The 13,018-nt window shown below is 36.1% G+C and overlaps 1 protein-coding gene across 7 annotated transcripts in view; it reads right to left on the bottom strand.

The window, feature by feature from the left end:
* The window catches only part of khdrbs2 (KH domain containing, RNA binding, signal transduction associated 2), a 64,058-nt gene that overhangs the window by 23,400 nt on the left and 27,640 nt on the right, over nucleotides 1–13,018 (bottom strand). For all 7 annotated transcript variants that reach the window (XM_082153842.1, XM_082153838.1, XM_082153839.1 and 4 more), the window contains exons 3-4: nucleotides 12,130–12,246; nucleotides 5,551–5,697 (exon numbers count right to left, since the gene is read on the bottom strand). In XM_082153842.1, the coding sequence (XP_082009968.1) occupies nucleotides 5,551–5,697; nucleotides 12,130–12,246 (264 nt within the window). The remainder of the gene's footprint in view (nucleotides 1–5,550; nucleotides 5,698–12,129; nucleotides 12,247–13,018) is intronic.

The raw sequence follows: 13,018 nt of genomic DNA, 5'->3' as shown, positions 1-13,018 counted from the left end.
AATATATAAAATATATACTAAAGACTCTATTACACTGCAATGGTCAGAACAACAAACTTTTGACTGCTTTGTTAGGATTTTTTGTTAACAAATAACTGACTGTGGAAAAATGATTTATATATTTATATAATACATATATTTTAAAATGTAATTTATTCCAGTGGTGAAAAAGCTGAATTTTTACCAGCCATTACCTGCAGAAATAATTAGAATATTTGATGCTCAAAAAAACATCTTCTTTCTTATTATTAACAATAATGAAAACAGCTGTGCTGCTTAATATTTATGTAAAAACCATGATCTTTTTTTTTTATGAATAAAAGAACAGCATATCTCGTCTTGTTGCTGTCACTTTTGATGAATTTAATGCATCCTTGCTGAATAAACATTATTTTCTTTCATAAAAAAATCTTACTGACCCCACACTTTTAAACGGTAGTGCATTTACTAAAACTCTACACAAATATCCATCGACTACTGTTGACTAAGCAGCCACAGTGCTAATTGGTAAAACAGGATAAATGAGAATGATTTTTTTAAGGGGGTTGATCCGTCCACAGTCCTCTGAAGACACTTTTAGTAGCTACAGAGACAATCACCAAAGAAATCCAAGACCCAGTGTTAGGAATTTTGATAGTTTCTATACCAGGTTGAAAGGTGGGAGGTGTGGGTAAGTGAGGTGGATTTTGTGCTTGGATCAGCATTAGCTGTTGCCAGAGAAGTCCATGTTGTAGCACCTAAACAGTCTGACTGCACTCCCTGCCTTGAGAAATTAGGGCAACAAACAGACTGACAGAAATGTATTTTATACTGATCAGATGCAATGAGAACTCTGATGGATTCCTTATGTAGAGTGTCTCGTGGTGAAGCTGATTATGTTCTGAATCAGATTTAATAACAGCGGTAATGCATTGATTCAGGATATAAACATTGAGTCTTAGAAACACCAGGTCAAATCGCGTACAGTCAGAATAAAAAAGATCGAATGAACTTGTTTTTGCTTGTGTCTACATCCTCTCATGTATTAATGGTAAATGAAGAAGACTTCCTCCAACAAAATCAGTTACCCAGTTTCCTTCTTAATGAGACTACAGTCAATAGACGTACAGTGCTGCCGCTGAGGAGAACCCACTCACACCTACTAAAGATGCTGCGTTTTGCACGATTCACTCTTTTTCTGAGGCAATGTGTGAGGTTGCGTAATCGTATTCACATAATGGGCTTTCTGTAGGCCTTATCAACAAAGGTTTGGGCCTATCAGTAGTCCAGGCTGCAAAGGCATTTTGTTTGTTTGGTTTTTAAAGACATATTTATACTATGTTAACCACTGCTTAGCTGGAATTATAAAATTCATTCAATGGAACTTCACAATTCATAGTGCAATTTAATCCAGAGCTAACGGTAATATGTGTGCAGCTTTATTGTATGAGAATGATATACTGTAGATTTACAAACAAATTAAGCGCGTGTTCGAGAAATGTCTCGGCCCTCCATAACAGCAAGTTCTTCTCTAGTGTAAATATTGAGGATGGCGTCAATTTCAAACCAATTCGAGCCGATTCAGACCCTGACAATGTTAACGAACAAGAGGATCATGCAGAATAGATTTCATGCAAAGACTTTACAAGCACGGATTTCACAGGACGTTTCAAAGTGGTATGTTTTTTGTCATTTTGCTATACATTAAAGATACGATGTTATCCACCATTTAATAGTGATATTTGTCGGAAAACTAAGGTAATAAAAACAGTAATCGATCACAAAACCATGGTTAATTGTCCTAAGGAGTGGCCACCGTCTTACAAAAGCAAGTTGTTCTCCATAAAATAAACGTTGGGGTTATAATGTTGGGGAAATAAGTTTTAACCAATCTAAGTTCGTCAGCCTTAGGAAGGTCAAACAAATGAGTTTGGGAAAAAACAGTGTCTCTTTGAACAATGTCTTCTCTAATGCAGCTCAACCAGGCCTCGTCCCCTTTTTTGTGTATTCCGAGGGCGGGGATTATTTAAATTAGTACAATTGTGACTTCATAAGATCCGGAAAAATCGCTCTGTAGTTCTTGAAAAGCGGATTCTGTTAATATAATAATATCTCCCTTTGGAGTGGACTTTGAGCTTTGTAACCTTGCAGATCTTTTTCATGCTCAAATAGCAACATTACACACTAACTAAAGTTGAAAAAGTGGAAAAGCATAATAGGACCCTTTTAAAAATCTTATTAACTGTAGTGTTGAGCATTTAATTTCATAACCACGGGCATTATTGGGGAGTTGAGTCTCCCCTTTCTAAAAGCTTCCACTTTTCTGGGAAGGTTTTCCAGCAGATGTTAAAACATGGATGCTGGGATTTTCTCCAATCCAGACACTAGAGCATCACCAATGACAGGTAATAATGTTGAGTGAGGTGTTCTGGCTCACAGTCTGTGTTCCAATTCATCCCAGTCACAGTGGCTAGGTGTTCAGGTCTGAGCTTGGTGCAGGTCAGTTAAATTCTTCCACACTACACTCAGTAAAACATTTCTTAATAGACTTTGCTTTGTGCACAAGGGCATTGTGATGCTGTAACAGAAAAGGGCTTCCTGAAACTATTGCAACAAAGTCAGAAGCATACAATTCACTAGAATGTCATGTGTGCCATAGCATTAAGGTTTGTTTTCAGTGGAATTAAGGGGCATAGCAAAATTGTTCATTATAAATGGGCCAAAGTGAATTTGTAATGTCATGTCTCTATAAAACAAATGCTGTGAAATATCAAGAAATATTTAAATTCACATGGCTGCCTGGATACTATTAACACTTCAAAGTGCACCATCTTGAGATGCCAGCACAGTCCTTTAATCCTGACAGGAATCAAGCTTTCTGACAAAGATAAATGTATAAACACATTCAAAGAAGGAAAGACATAAAGACATTAGCTTCAAACCCTAATGAGCTGCCTACATACGCAGCTGCTTTTATTGCAGCATGCTAACTGAAATGGATACACGCAGTTCCTTAGAATTTCTGAAAAAAGGAGGCATCATAATTATGTCAGAAGCGTGTCTACAGAGTTAGTTCACTATGTTTTGGAACAGAGCAATTGAGATTGAAAACTTATCTAATTGGTATTCCGCAGTGGGCATAAAGATAAAACATGGTTCACCACTGACAGAAATACATGGAGGATGTAACCAGATCAGTGCTGTGGATGATACAAAGATGTAGTCTGGATGCCAGCCGAACTTAGCCCCGCCCACAACATTTGAGGTCGGGAAGTGCGGTCTGGACTTTGATCCGTTTGGATTTGGAGCAACAATGCTCGAACCAGAGCTGTTCAGACCAATCAAATTGTCAGGGCGGGCTTCATCTGATGATGGACAGATGATCAACAGCAACGTGATCATCCACGTCAACAAAGAGTGCTTGGGTTGAATTAGTTTACAACAACGATGACTGCTGCTGGAGAATTGAGATCGAAAAGATGAATGAAGAACATACGTCACTTACTCTGTTGCTCTGATTGGTTGTAGGTATATCCAATTGAGTGCAGAGGCATTTTCTTTCCTGGTTCGGTTGAAACACGCCCCTCAATCACAGCCCAATGGAGCAGTATCAGACTCATATTCTGACTAGAATCTGAGTATGACGGCGTCAGGCTAACAAAGATGTGGCCCAAGAGGCGAATATAGGGAATCTCTCCTTGAGCACTTCCTTCCTGAGGCCAACACTTCATACCGCTTCATTAATATTTATAGTCTAGACTTTATAGGAGTGGTATTCAAATGGAGAAACGGACCCCGGCTTCGTTCCATCCGGACCGTGGGACATAATTGCGCCATTTTACCATTTCTACAGTTTAAAGTGAGCACTGTGTCAAAACAACGGAGCGGTTGACACCACAAGTGCTCACGCTCGTTTACGGTCATGATCTTTCAGCGCTACATCCTCTGATAGTTTTATCTAGAGCCAAACGTGCCTCATTCAAGCCCTTTCCATTCTATGTGCGTTGCTTCTCTCTCTTGCTAAAGATGTAAAGCGGCACAATAAGAGCTGCAGGTGACGCGGTTATTTTAACAACAGCAGCATAATCACAGTGAGCGGCAAAATAGATATTTTTACTAAAACACTGCAGAAAACAGCAAAGAATGCAGCAAATACAATTATTTTTATCATAATTGTATTTGTATAATAAATTGTATTTATTATATTCATAAAGATGACTCCGACCTTTTAACAAAACCATGTTTTAGGAGCATTTCATAATAAACAATGCTATAATTTGGAAAATTATTTGAAGATGGCAAGGGAAGACAAAAAAAATTTGAAATTACTAGTTAACTTTGTTTTGTGCTCATGATGAGAGTTTTGATTATTAGATTATGTACGTTGTTTGTTTTTAGTAGTTTATTACTTTGAACAAAATATAAAAATGGTCCATATTTTTCTTAAGATCTTAGACATCACTACTTTGGCTCTCGGGGCCCAAGATTATAATCTTTGATGACTATTTTGTGTGTTTAATCATTTTTCTTTAACAAAGTACTACGGCTGCCCCGATGGAAATGTATAACTCTTCCAAAAAAGAATTGTCCTGACCTCAGCTGGGATAGATAGAGATCAGACCCCTTGTAACTTTAATTGAATACCCATGCTTATAGTGCATAGACAAGGTCAGTCCTGGAGCTCTCAAAGGAGATTAATGTGTCAAAGTAATGTGACTAATTAATTATTAATATTACTAAAAAGTATAAGCTAGTGAGTATACACTACTGTTCAAAAGTTTTTTTTATTGTTTTAGAAAGAAGTCTCATGCTCCCCAAGATTGCATTTATTTGATAAAAAATACAGTAAAAACAATAATATTGTGAAATATTATTACAATTTAAAATAATTTTCTATTTTAATATATGTTTCCTGTGATGGCAAAGCAGTATTTTCAGCAACTCACTTGATCCTTCAGAATTCATTCAAATATTCTGATTTGGTGCTCAAGAAACATTTCTTATTATCATCACAGTGGAAAACAGTTGTGCTGATTAATATTTTTGTGGAAACCGTAATACAATTTTTTTTAAGGATTTTTGGATAAGTAGAAAGTACAAAAGAACTGCATTTTTTTTTTAAATAGAAATCTTATGGAAAAATCTTCAGTAAATGTCTTGAGTGTCCTTTTAGAAAAAATGTAATGCCTCCTTGAAGAATATAAGTATTGATTATAAAAAAAAAAATATATATATATATTGACCCATACTGAGCAAAACTTTAAAACAGTGGTAATATATACATATAAAAAAAAAAGAAAAAAGAAAATTCATAACCTAGAATGAAGTTAATTTTGAAAAGATATTATCAGAAACTAACAGCATTTTCAGCCAATTCCAACATATTCAACATCCAATTCTTTTATATATAATCATATGCATAACTCTAGAATCTCTTTTTCCCCTTGCACTAAACATAGGCAAATTTATGCATGCAGGAGAGCACAAGAGTTCAGCACTGGTTAGTGTACTCATCTCATCTTGGCTTCCAGCTCCCCATCTCTTTCAAGGAATTCAAGTATATAAACTTACTGGAACAAGGAATTTCTTAATCTCCTCCAGGGCATGGCTCATGCGGGAATAGGCTTCTCCAGGTGGTGCAAAAACTTCAATTAAAACATGAAGATCGTTGCTCAAATGTCCATATTTCGCCTCTCCACTTTTTCTCAGCTCTTCCTCCTAGAGATGGAAAAACATCAAGTCAGGAATTCTGTGTGAAGAATTAATCATATCATTAATGAATTAGATAAAGAGAGCTTTTCTTCCTCCAAACCGTATTATGCATATTTTGAACTGAGAGTGAACTGGAAAGGCATTGAAGGGATAGTTCACCAAAAAATGAAAGTTCTGTCATCATTTACTTATACCTTTATGTCTTTTCAAACCTGTATGACTTTTGTGGAACAATTATAGACTGACTAACTGATTTATTGAAGCAACACTGGACCACATTGGTTTTCATTGTGTGTGCAAAAAAAAATAAAAAAAATGTTTTGTTCCACAAAAAAAATGAAATCATATAGGTTTGGAACAACACGAAAGTGACAGAATGGACATTTTTAGGTGAATTATCCCCTTTTGAAAGAAGCTCTTTTTAAGATGATGATGTTCTTGTAATGTATTTCAACAAAATGTCACAAAGTCTTTTTTTTTGTTGTGAACAATGGAACCTATCAACACCTTTACTCTGTAACACAGATAATGGGTACGTAGATTCAAATCATTAAGCTTAAAGGCTTTTTGTCAGAAATAAATTGACACTGTCACCTTTCTGATTAAATCCTGCCATTGGAAAAGCAAAAAAAAAGGGTGATATTTAACAGAGGTATTCAGTTTTTCAATTCTCTCTGATTGCTGAAGGTGTTCTGTGGCTCTTCACAAAACTTGAAACTTCAGAAAGCTTGTAATTACGGCAGACAGCGTTTCTGTTTTATGTTGATTACCGTTCGGCTGTGGCTGACACAGAAGGGCTTTGATGACATAGAAGCCTGATCACTGATACGGGCCCTTGTAGCCCCTTCAGCTTTAATAAACACTTACCGATGTCATCTCTGTATCATGTCAAAGTGACCCAAGCACTTTTTCCATCATGCTTTAAATGGACAAAAGGTCAGGAGACACTTAAGCTTTCACAACATTTCTGAGAGGCGTAATCATATTTTGTTGGGCTCCGGTATACGCCAGCTGACGAATTGTGCAGATGAGATGGTTCAGATGGTAATTTTGTGAGTAGACACAAATATATGTGTGTAGGCGTTGGCACTGTGGGTGTCTCCAGATTGACTTAAAAATGGACAGACAGACAAAAGTAGAGGCAGGAGACGGTGAAAAGGCTGCCGCCTCATTTCCAGTCCTGGAAAACTGTTCGTCAGATGACATTTGTTCGGTTTCAAGTCTGAAAGCTTTAACTTTCCTTTCATGTCAATCCACGAAGAAAATGTTCTGTTGTTTCAAAAGGTAGGCCTGTCTCCCAGGATTCATTTCAAAAGGCACTCAAGTAAGCATGTCTAAGCACAGCAGAATCCTCTTCAAATATGACAAAATGAAGGGTTCCTCATATTTATTCCCAGTAAAGTACAAATAGCAAATCTGACACTTATAAGCTTGACAGTTATCCAGTACCCCTACGGAGTTAAAGAGCTCAGTTTTGAAACATTCTAACAAAATATTATAGAGCTAAATAAAATCTACTCCTAAAAGGCATCTACTTTTTCTTACATACAAATTAAGGAAATGAGTTAAATGTTTCTGCAATAACATTTGTGTCTATCCCCAGATTAAGATTTGTGATACACAAATGTCTTTTTGCATGGTGGTGAATAGGCCTGTCGCGATAATTAAATAACCGTCTGATCGCGATTATTTGATCTAACCGCGATTGTTTTAGACAACCGCGATTATTGCGCTCTTTTATAGGCCTTCGGCACAAGGGGGAGTCATGGACCAAAAGAAATGGACAAGCACTAATTAAGTTTTCCAGCAATATATTCAAAGTCACCTGGAGCCATTCTATAGCTTAATGTGAGGGACAGAAATATATTTACATCGTTAAATTAAAGTTCACGGAAACTCGTCTTCCCTCCTCTGCAGCTGTCAATCATTCTCCGTTCAGCATTCAAACAGCACGCCTCGTCCGGTTACGACAGGAAACTCTCACCAATATGATATATTTACGTTATAATACTTGATCTGTAGAAAAAGGGCTGTGGATTTGCATAAAATTATTTTATTTTGCTGGAGTTTGTTGCTGTTTCTAAACGACTCGCTACCGTGTGCCTGTTAGATCACACACAGCACAAGGACTATGCATTGGCATCAAACGCACAATAACTGGAATTTAAAACTGTGAAGAAACAAACGCTCAATAAACTGTTGGACAGATATACACTAGGATTTGTGAGCTCGACATTTCTTTGCTTTGTGCCGTGAAGTTTTAAATGCGCATTGTGACCCTATGTTGCTTTGAGCACATCATTCTGCACCCGCGAAATGCATACGTGCTTTGTGCCGCTCTGTTTTGAAGTGTTTCATATTTTCGTGTTTCTTTTGCACTGTAAGATTATTAAAAGCCTATCTTGTTCTGTTCTTTCGTATATATCATATCTTGTTGCCCCATTAAAAAGCTGCACAATACATTTAAAATAGCATAATTTAATTGTATATTATTTGTGTGTAGTGTGTAGATAGATAGATAGATAGATAGATAGATAGATAGATAGATAGATAGATAGATAGATAGATAGATAGATAGATAGATAGATAGATAGATAGATGTACATACATCACACACACACACACACACATTTTAAACTGTAATTTATTCCTGTGATCAAAGCTGAATTTTCAGCATCATTACTCCAGTCTTCAGTGTCACATGATCCTTCAGAAATCATTCAAATATGATGATTTGATGCTCAAGAAACATTCATTATTATTATCAATGTTGATATATATATATATATATGTGATTCTTTACATTCATATATAAATAAAATGTAATTAATACATGAATTAATTTTATAAGAGTACTAATAGTAATTTGTTTTATCAACATGTTTAGATTTCATAAAATTACAGTGCAGATTTTTTCAAGAATTACTTTGCTGCTGATTAATACACTAAGTGTATTAAGAAAATTGTCATAGCTATTGAATACATTTATTTAATATTTAAAGGTGTAAACTGTAATCTTACAATGCAAAATGATAACTTACAAAGGATTAAATTCATCACAATTATTTAATGAATGAAGCACACAAAAAAATTATGACAAAGCCCTAAAACAGACAATTAATCGCCAAAGCCCTAAAACAGACAATTAATCGCCAAAGCCCTAAAACTGGCAATTAATCGGCATAACCGCAATTATTTTTTAGACAATTAATCGTCACCCAAATTTCATAATCGTGACAGGCCTAGTGGTGAATGTAATGTCCATATTCCTGCCAATTTGCTGCACTCAGACACATGCTGTTCATCTACCTGGCCAGGGAATTATTCCAAATGCAATATTTTTTTGCTTTGTTAAACCCTGGATGAGGAGAGTCTTTTATACGAAGACCTCAGTAGGACTCTCAGATACTGCACAGACAAATCTATGGCCATAAAGATGCAAGGCAGACTCTTAATTTCATATGTATAACAAACCTGTACTAGCTCAAGGTGACTCTTTATAATGGAATATGTTTGCATTAATGATTGCCTTTGGGATTTAAAACAATCCAACAGGCTCTTGTTTGAGTTCTGCCATAAATTTAAATAGATTTCAGACCACGGTTCATCTGCATTGTTAAGAGTGTGAAATTCCAGTGAAAAGTGGGTTTATAAAACTTAAAAAAGAACACTCTGTCTGCTTGTAGAAACCCCACACAGCTATTTTGAAAAAAACAATGCATATTCCTGTCTCATTTGTTTCTTTGGACACCTTTTTAGCATTTAACAATATAAGGCATTTGTCAATAAGATCATAAGACATTGGTCTTGTTTGTTTCTATGAAGTTATTGCAATAACGACAGATTTTAAACAAAATGCATAATGTATGTTTAAAGTCTGAGGGGTAATTAATTAAGAAAGGATTACGGCCATAAAATATTTTATTTGCATGCTATCTGTATTACTTGAGAACGCAATTCACTTAAGGAATTATGTAAATCAGATAATGGTAAATTTTGGGCTGTGTGCACAACGCGATTCCAGTTTGCGGCGATGCAAATGTAGGCCACAAATACACAGAAACACTTGTATGTATGTGTGCATGCAAAAGAGGTGATACAAATAAGTCTGATTTAAAAAAAATCAAACACAAAATTGGCACATTTTAGAGCTTAATTTAAATAGAAAGGAGTTTTTTGAGCTGAAAAGAATCACAGCGCTAAAGCATATTTGCAGCACCTGATAAAAATAGATTCCAGGTGGTATGTGAACAAGACACAGGATTTTGCACTGTATACTACATTTCATTCCTCTAAGTTCTGATAACTTTTCAGAGACCAAATGAGGTCAAAGCAGATTTTGTGTAAATAATTAATCTCAGGTAACTGTAGATGCATTGCTGATCGCACAAACAGAAATTTACTGGTGACTTTGTAGAAAACAATTCTTCAGTTTAATTCTCATCTTCGTTAAAAAAAAAAGTTTTGTTCTTGGTTGAACAAAATTCAACATGCACACGTCAACCGAATGCTATAATAATATGCCACGTCTCCATGCTTCAGTTGTGCCTAACTACACCCCTTAACAGCAGTAAAAATCACTGTAGCACACATCCTCGCTTTGCTTATTGAATTATTCTATTTCATACACTATGAAAGAAAACGAATATTTGCTTGATATGAATGTTTTTAATTCAATGGAGTCACATTCAATAAAAATTAAATTAAAATGAACAATTTATTGAACTGGGGAATTCAGGATGGCCTATCATGAGATGATAGGAGCAGCAAACCGAGAACTATTAAATTTGGAACGATTCTCTGGCTAGGTAAATGACCAGCATGTCTCTTAGGGCAGCTGTTTGGCTGAACATTTCACTCACCACCGCTCAATCCAAAGCACGTATAAAATAGTTCCACTGAGAAAGATCCATATAGTGAATAGACTCAACAGGGATATAGTTGATCCTCCAAACAAACACTGATAATTTTTTTCCAAAACACAAAACATAATTCTGTTAGGGTGTTTGTTAACATGATTATTGTCAAGTCTGAGGAGTTGTCATATCAACATTCAAAGACCCTATGAAATCAAAATAGCAGTTTTGTGGATTTTAATCCATGTGTTAATTCACTGACAAAGTCATCTTTTTACAGATAATTTTTTTTAAATCTAGTAAAATGCACAGGAAAATCATAATTTTTTTTTCCTTTTCATCAAAAAAATTTCCTCATTATATCTTCATCAGCCTATCAGACACCTTACTGCAATGTCCGAACTAAAGCCCTTCTATATGTCCCCAACTTTCTGTTTCAATAGGAAATATTTCAACACAAGAAAGAAAACTGTGCTAATCAAACCATTTCATGACAGCTTTTGAGCTGAATGAGAGAGAACAGGCTTTATTTTCAGCCAAATTACACAATTTGTGAGTCAATGTTTAATCATTTACCCACTCACTCATGGGCAAAAAACATTGACAGTTAAATTAGTAAACTGCTCTTTTATGCAAATATCATTCAGTTATTGTGCTAGTCCTACCATGTGCTTTACTTTACACAGGTCAGTGCGCTATTATTTGTGATATTGTTTGTGATGTATACTTCTCTTTTCAAGAATGTGTACAACGTCAGTAAATGCTAAAACAGCAGTTCCTCCTCTATCTAGGGGCATCTGTGCAGGTAATGATCTTCAGTCTCAGCATCCTCTCACACTTTGCTCTGTCAGCTCTGATGCTTGTTAGACTCACAGAAATGAAAGGTTTACAGGATTTAAGGGGAAAAGCACTCTGCTCTGGAATGAATGCAGTTGCTTTTGCCATAAGTAGTTAGTTTAGATATTTAGGGCCAGATTTACTAAACAGGGCAAATTAGCGTGAGAGCGCAATCCCATAAAAGCGCCAATGGGATGGGAATGGAAAGTTCTGTACGAGATCTACTGATGCCGCACAAATTAAAGAGCACAGACACAGCCGGGTAATTTCCATAATGACCAACGCAATCTATCAAGAGCAGCACAATGTAGCATTTGGTTTAAGACATGCTTTTTTTGGTCAGTAAATAATGGCGCAAATACCAGTAAATTGACCAGCAAACCTTAGGAAATCACCTTGCATCATCCATTTAAATACGCTCCTCCCATAAATTTTGCATTTAAATGGAAATGCATATGCAATAAGGTCAGCCGCAAAAACAACTGCCCGCGCCTTTTCAGCGCTAATATTTCACTGCGTGGCTTTAGTAAATCTTGACAGTAATTTTTAAAGCCAAAAGAAGGTTTGCGCTGACGCAAGCTGTTAGTAAATCTAGCCCTTAATATGAAAATATGCTGGTTTAGTTATGGCATTTATGTTTACAAACAAATCAATGTCAATAATTACAATTCCCAAACCATTAATGAAACATTAAATTTATACAGTACACATGGTGAAAAAAGAGAGTTGTTGCCAGTCATCTTACCTTGCCTTTATCCCTCATCGAACCCTTGCCGAGGATGGACATCTTTGCTCCTGTTTCCTCTTGTAATCTTTTCATGGAATTGCCCCTGGGCCCCAGCAGTTTCCCAACAAAATTAAACTGTAATAAGGAGAGAAAAGGCAATAGGTTGGTCTCTCACACTGCCTGCTTCTTAGACGGTTGCCTCAGTTACCTCACAAGTCAATAATAAAAAAAAAAACATTTGGTTTTTCTCATCATGCACAAAACCAGTTACAGTGAGAGAATGAAAAATTCTTTTTTGGTTTAAAATTAAATCTGTGGCAGTCGTCGATCAAACGTATTTTTCCGCCGTTTTCACATTTTTTTAAAATGTTTGTCAGAAACGATTAAAAAAGATGTGAGAGTCTACACCTGTTTCTGTAGGGCACTGTAGCCACTCATGTGTCTAATCGATGTTTGGGGTCAGTGGTTGGGCTCCACTGCTTTCAGAGATATTATAACATGTACCAAATGCCAAAAGGGATCTTCAAAAACGATCCAGGAGTCCATGCTTGAATGAGGCATAACGTAATGAGTTCATTCCAATGGGGATTCAAGTAATACTACCCAGATGATGAGCTATCCAGCAACTGCCTTGAGGCAGCAACTAACATTTCGGTTGCACAGCAGATCAGCGGTCATTGAGAACACTTGGTCATCACCATTTTTTTTTTTCAGCCTCTCTCTGTTATTTTACTCACATCTGTGCATCATACAACTGTATCTTCAAAGGATTACAGAGTCTTACACATTACAATCAGATTCGCGCTGCTGAGGGTTGTCTAATGCCTATGATAACAACTAATCTTAAGTAGTCAATAAATGCTGCCATTGTAAGAAAAAGTGCCCTTGTATAAAATGGTGCATCAAA

Source organism: Leuciscus leuciscus, assembly GCF_965113295.1.
Source record: "Leuciscus leuciscus genome assembly, chromosome: 22".
NCBI lineage: Eukaryota > Metazoa > Chordata > Actinopteri > Cypriniformes > Leuciscidae > Leuciscus > Leuciscus leuciscus.
This window is presented reverse-complemented; position numbering and strand designations above follow the sequence as displayed.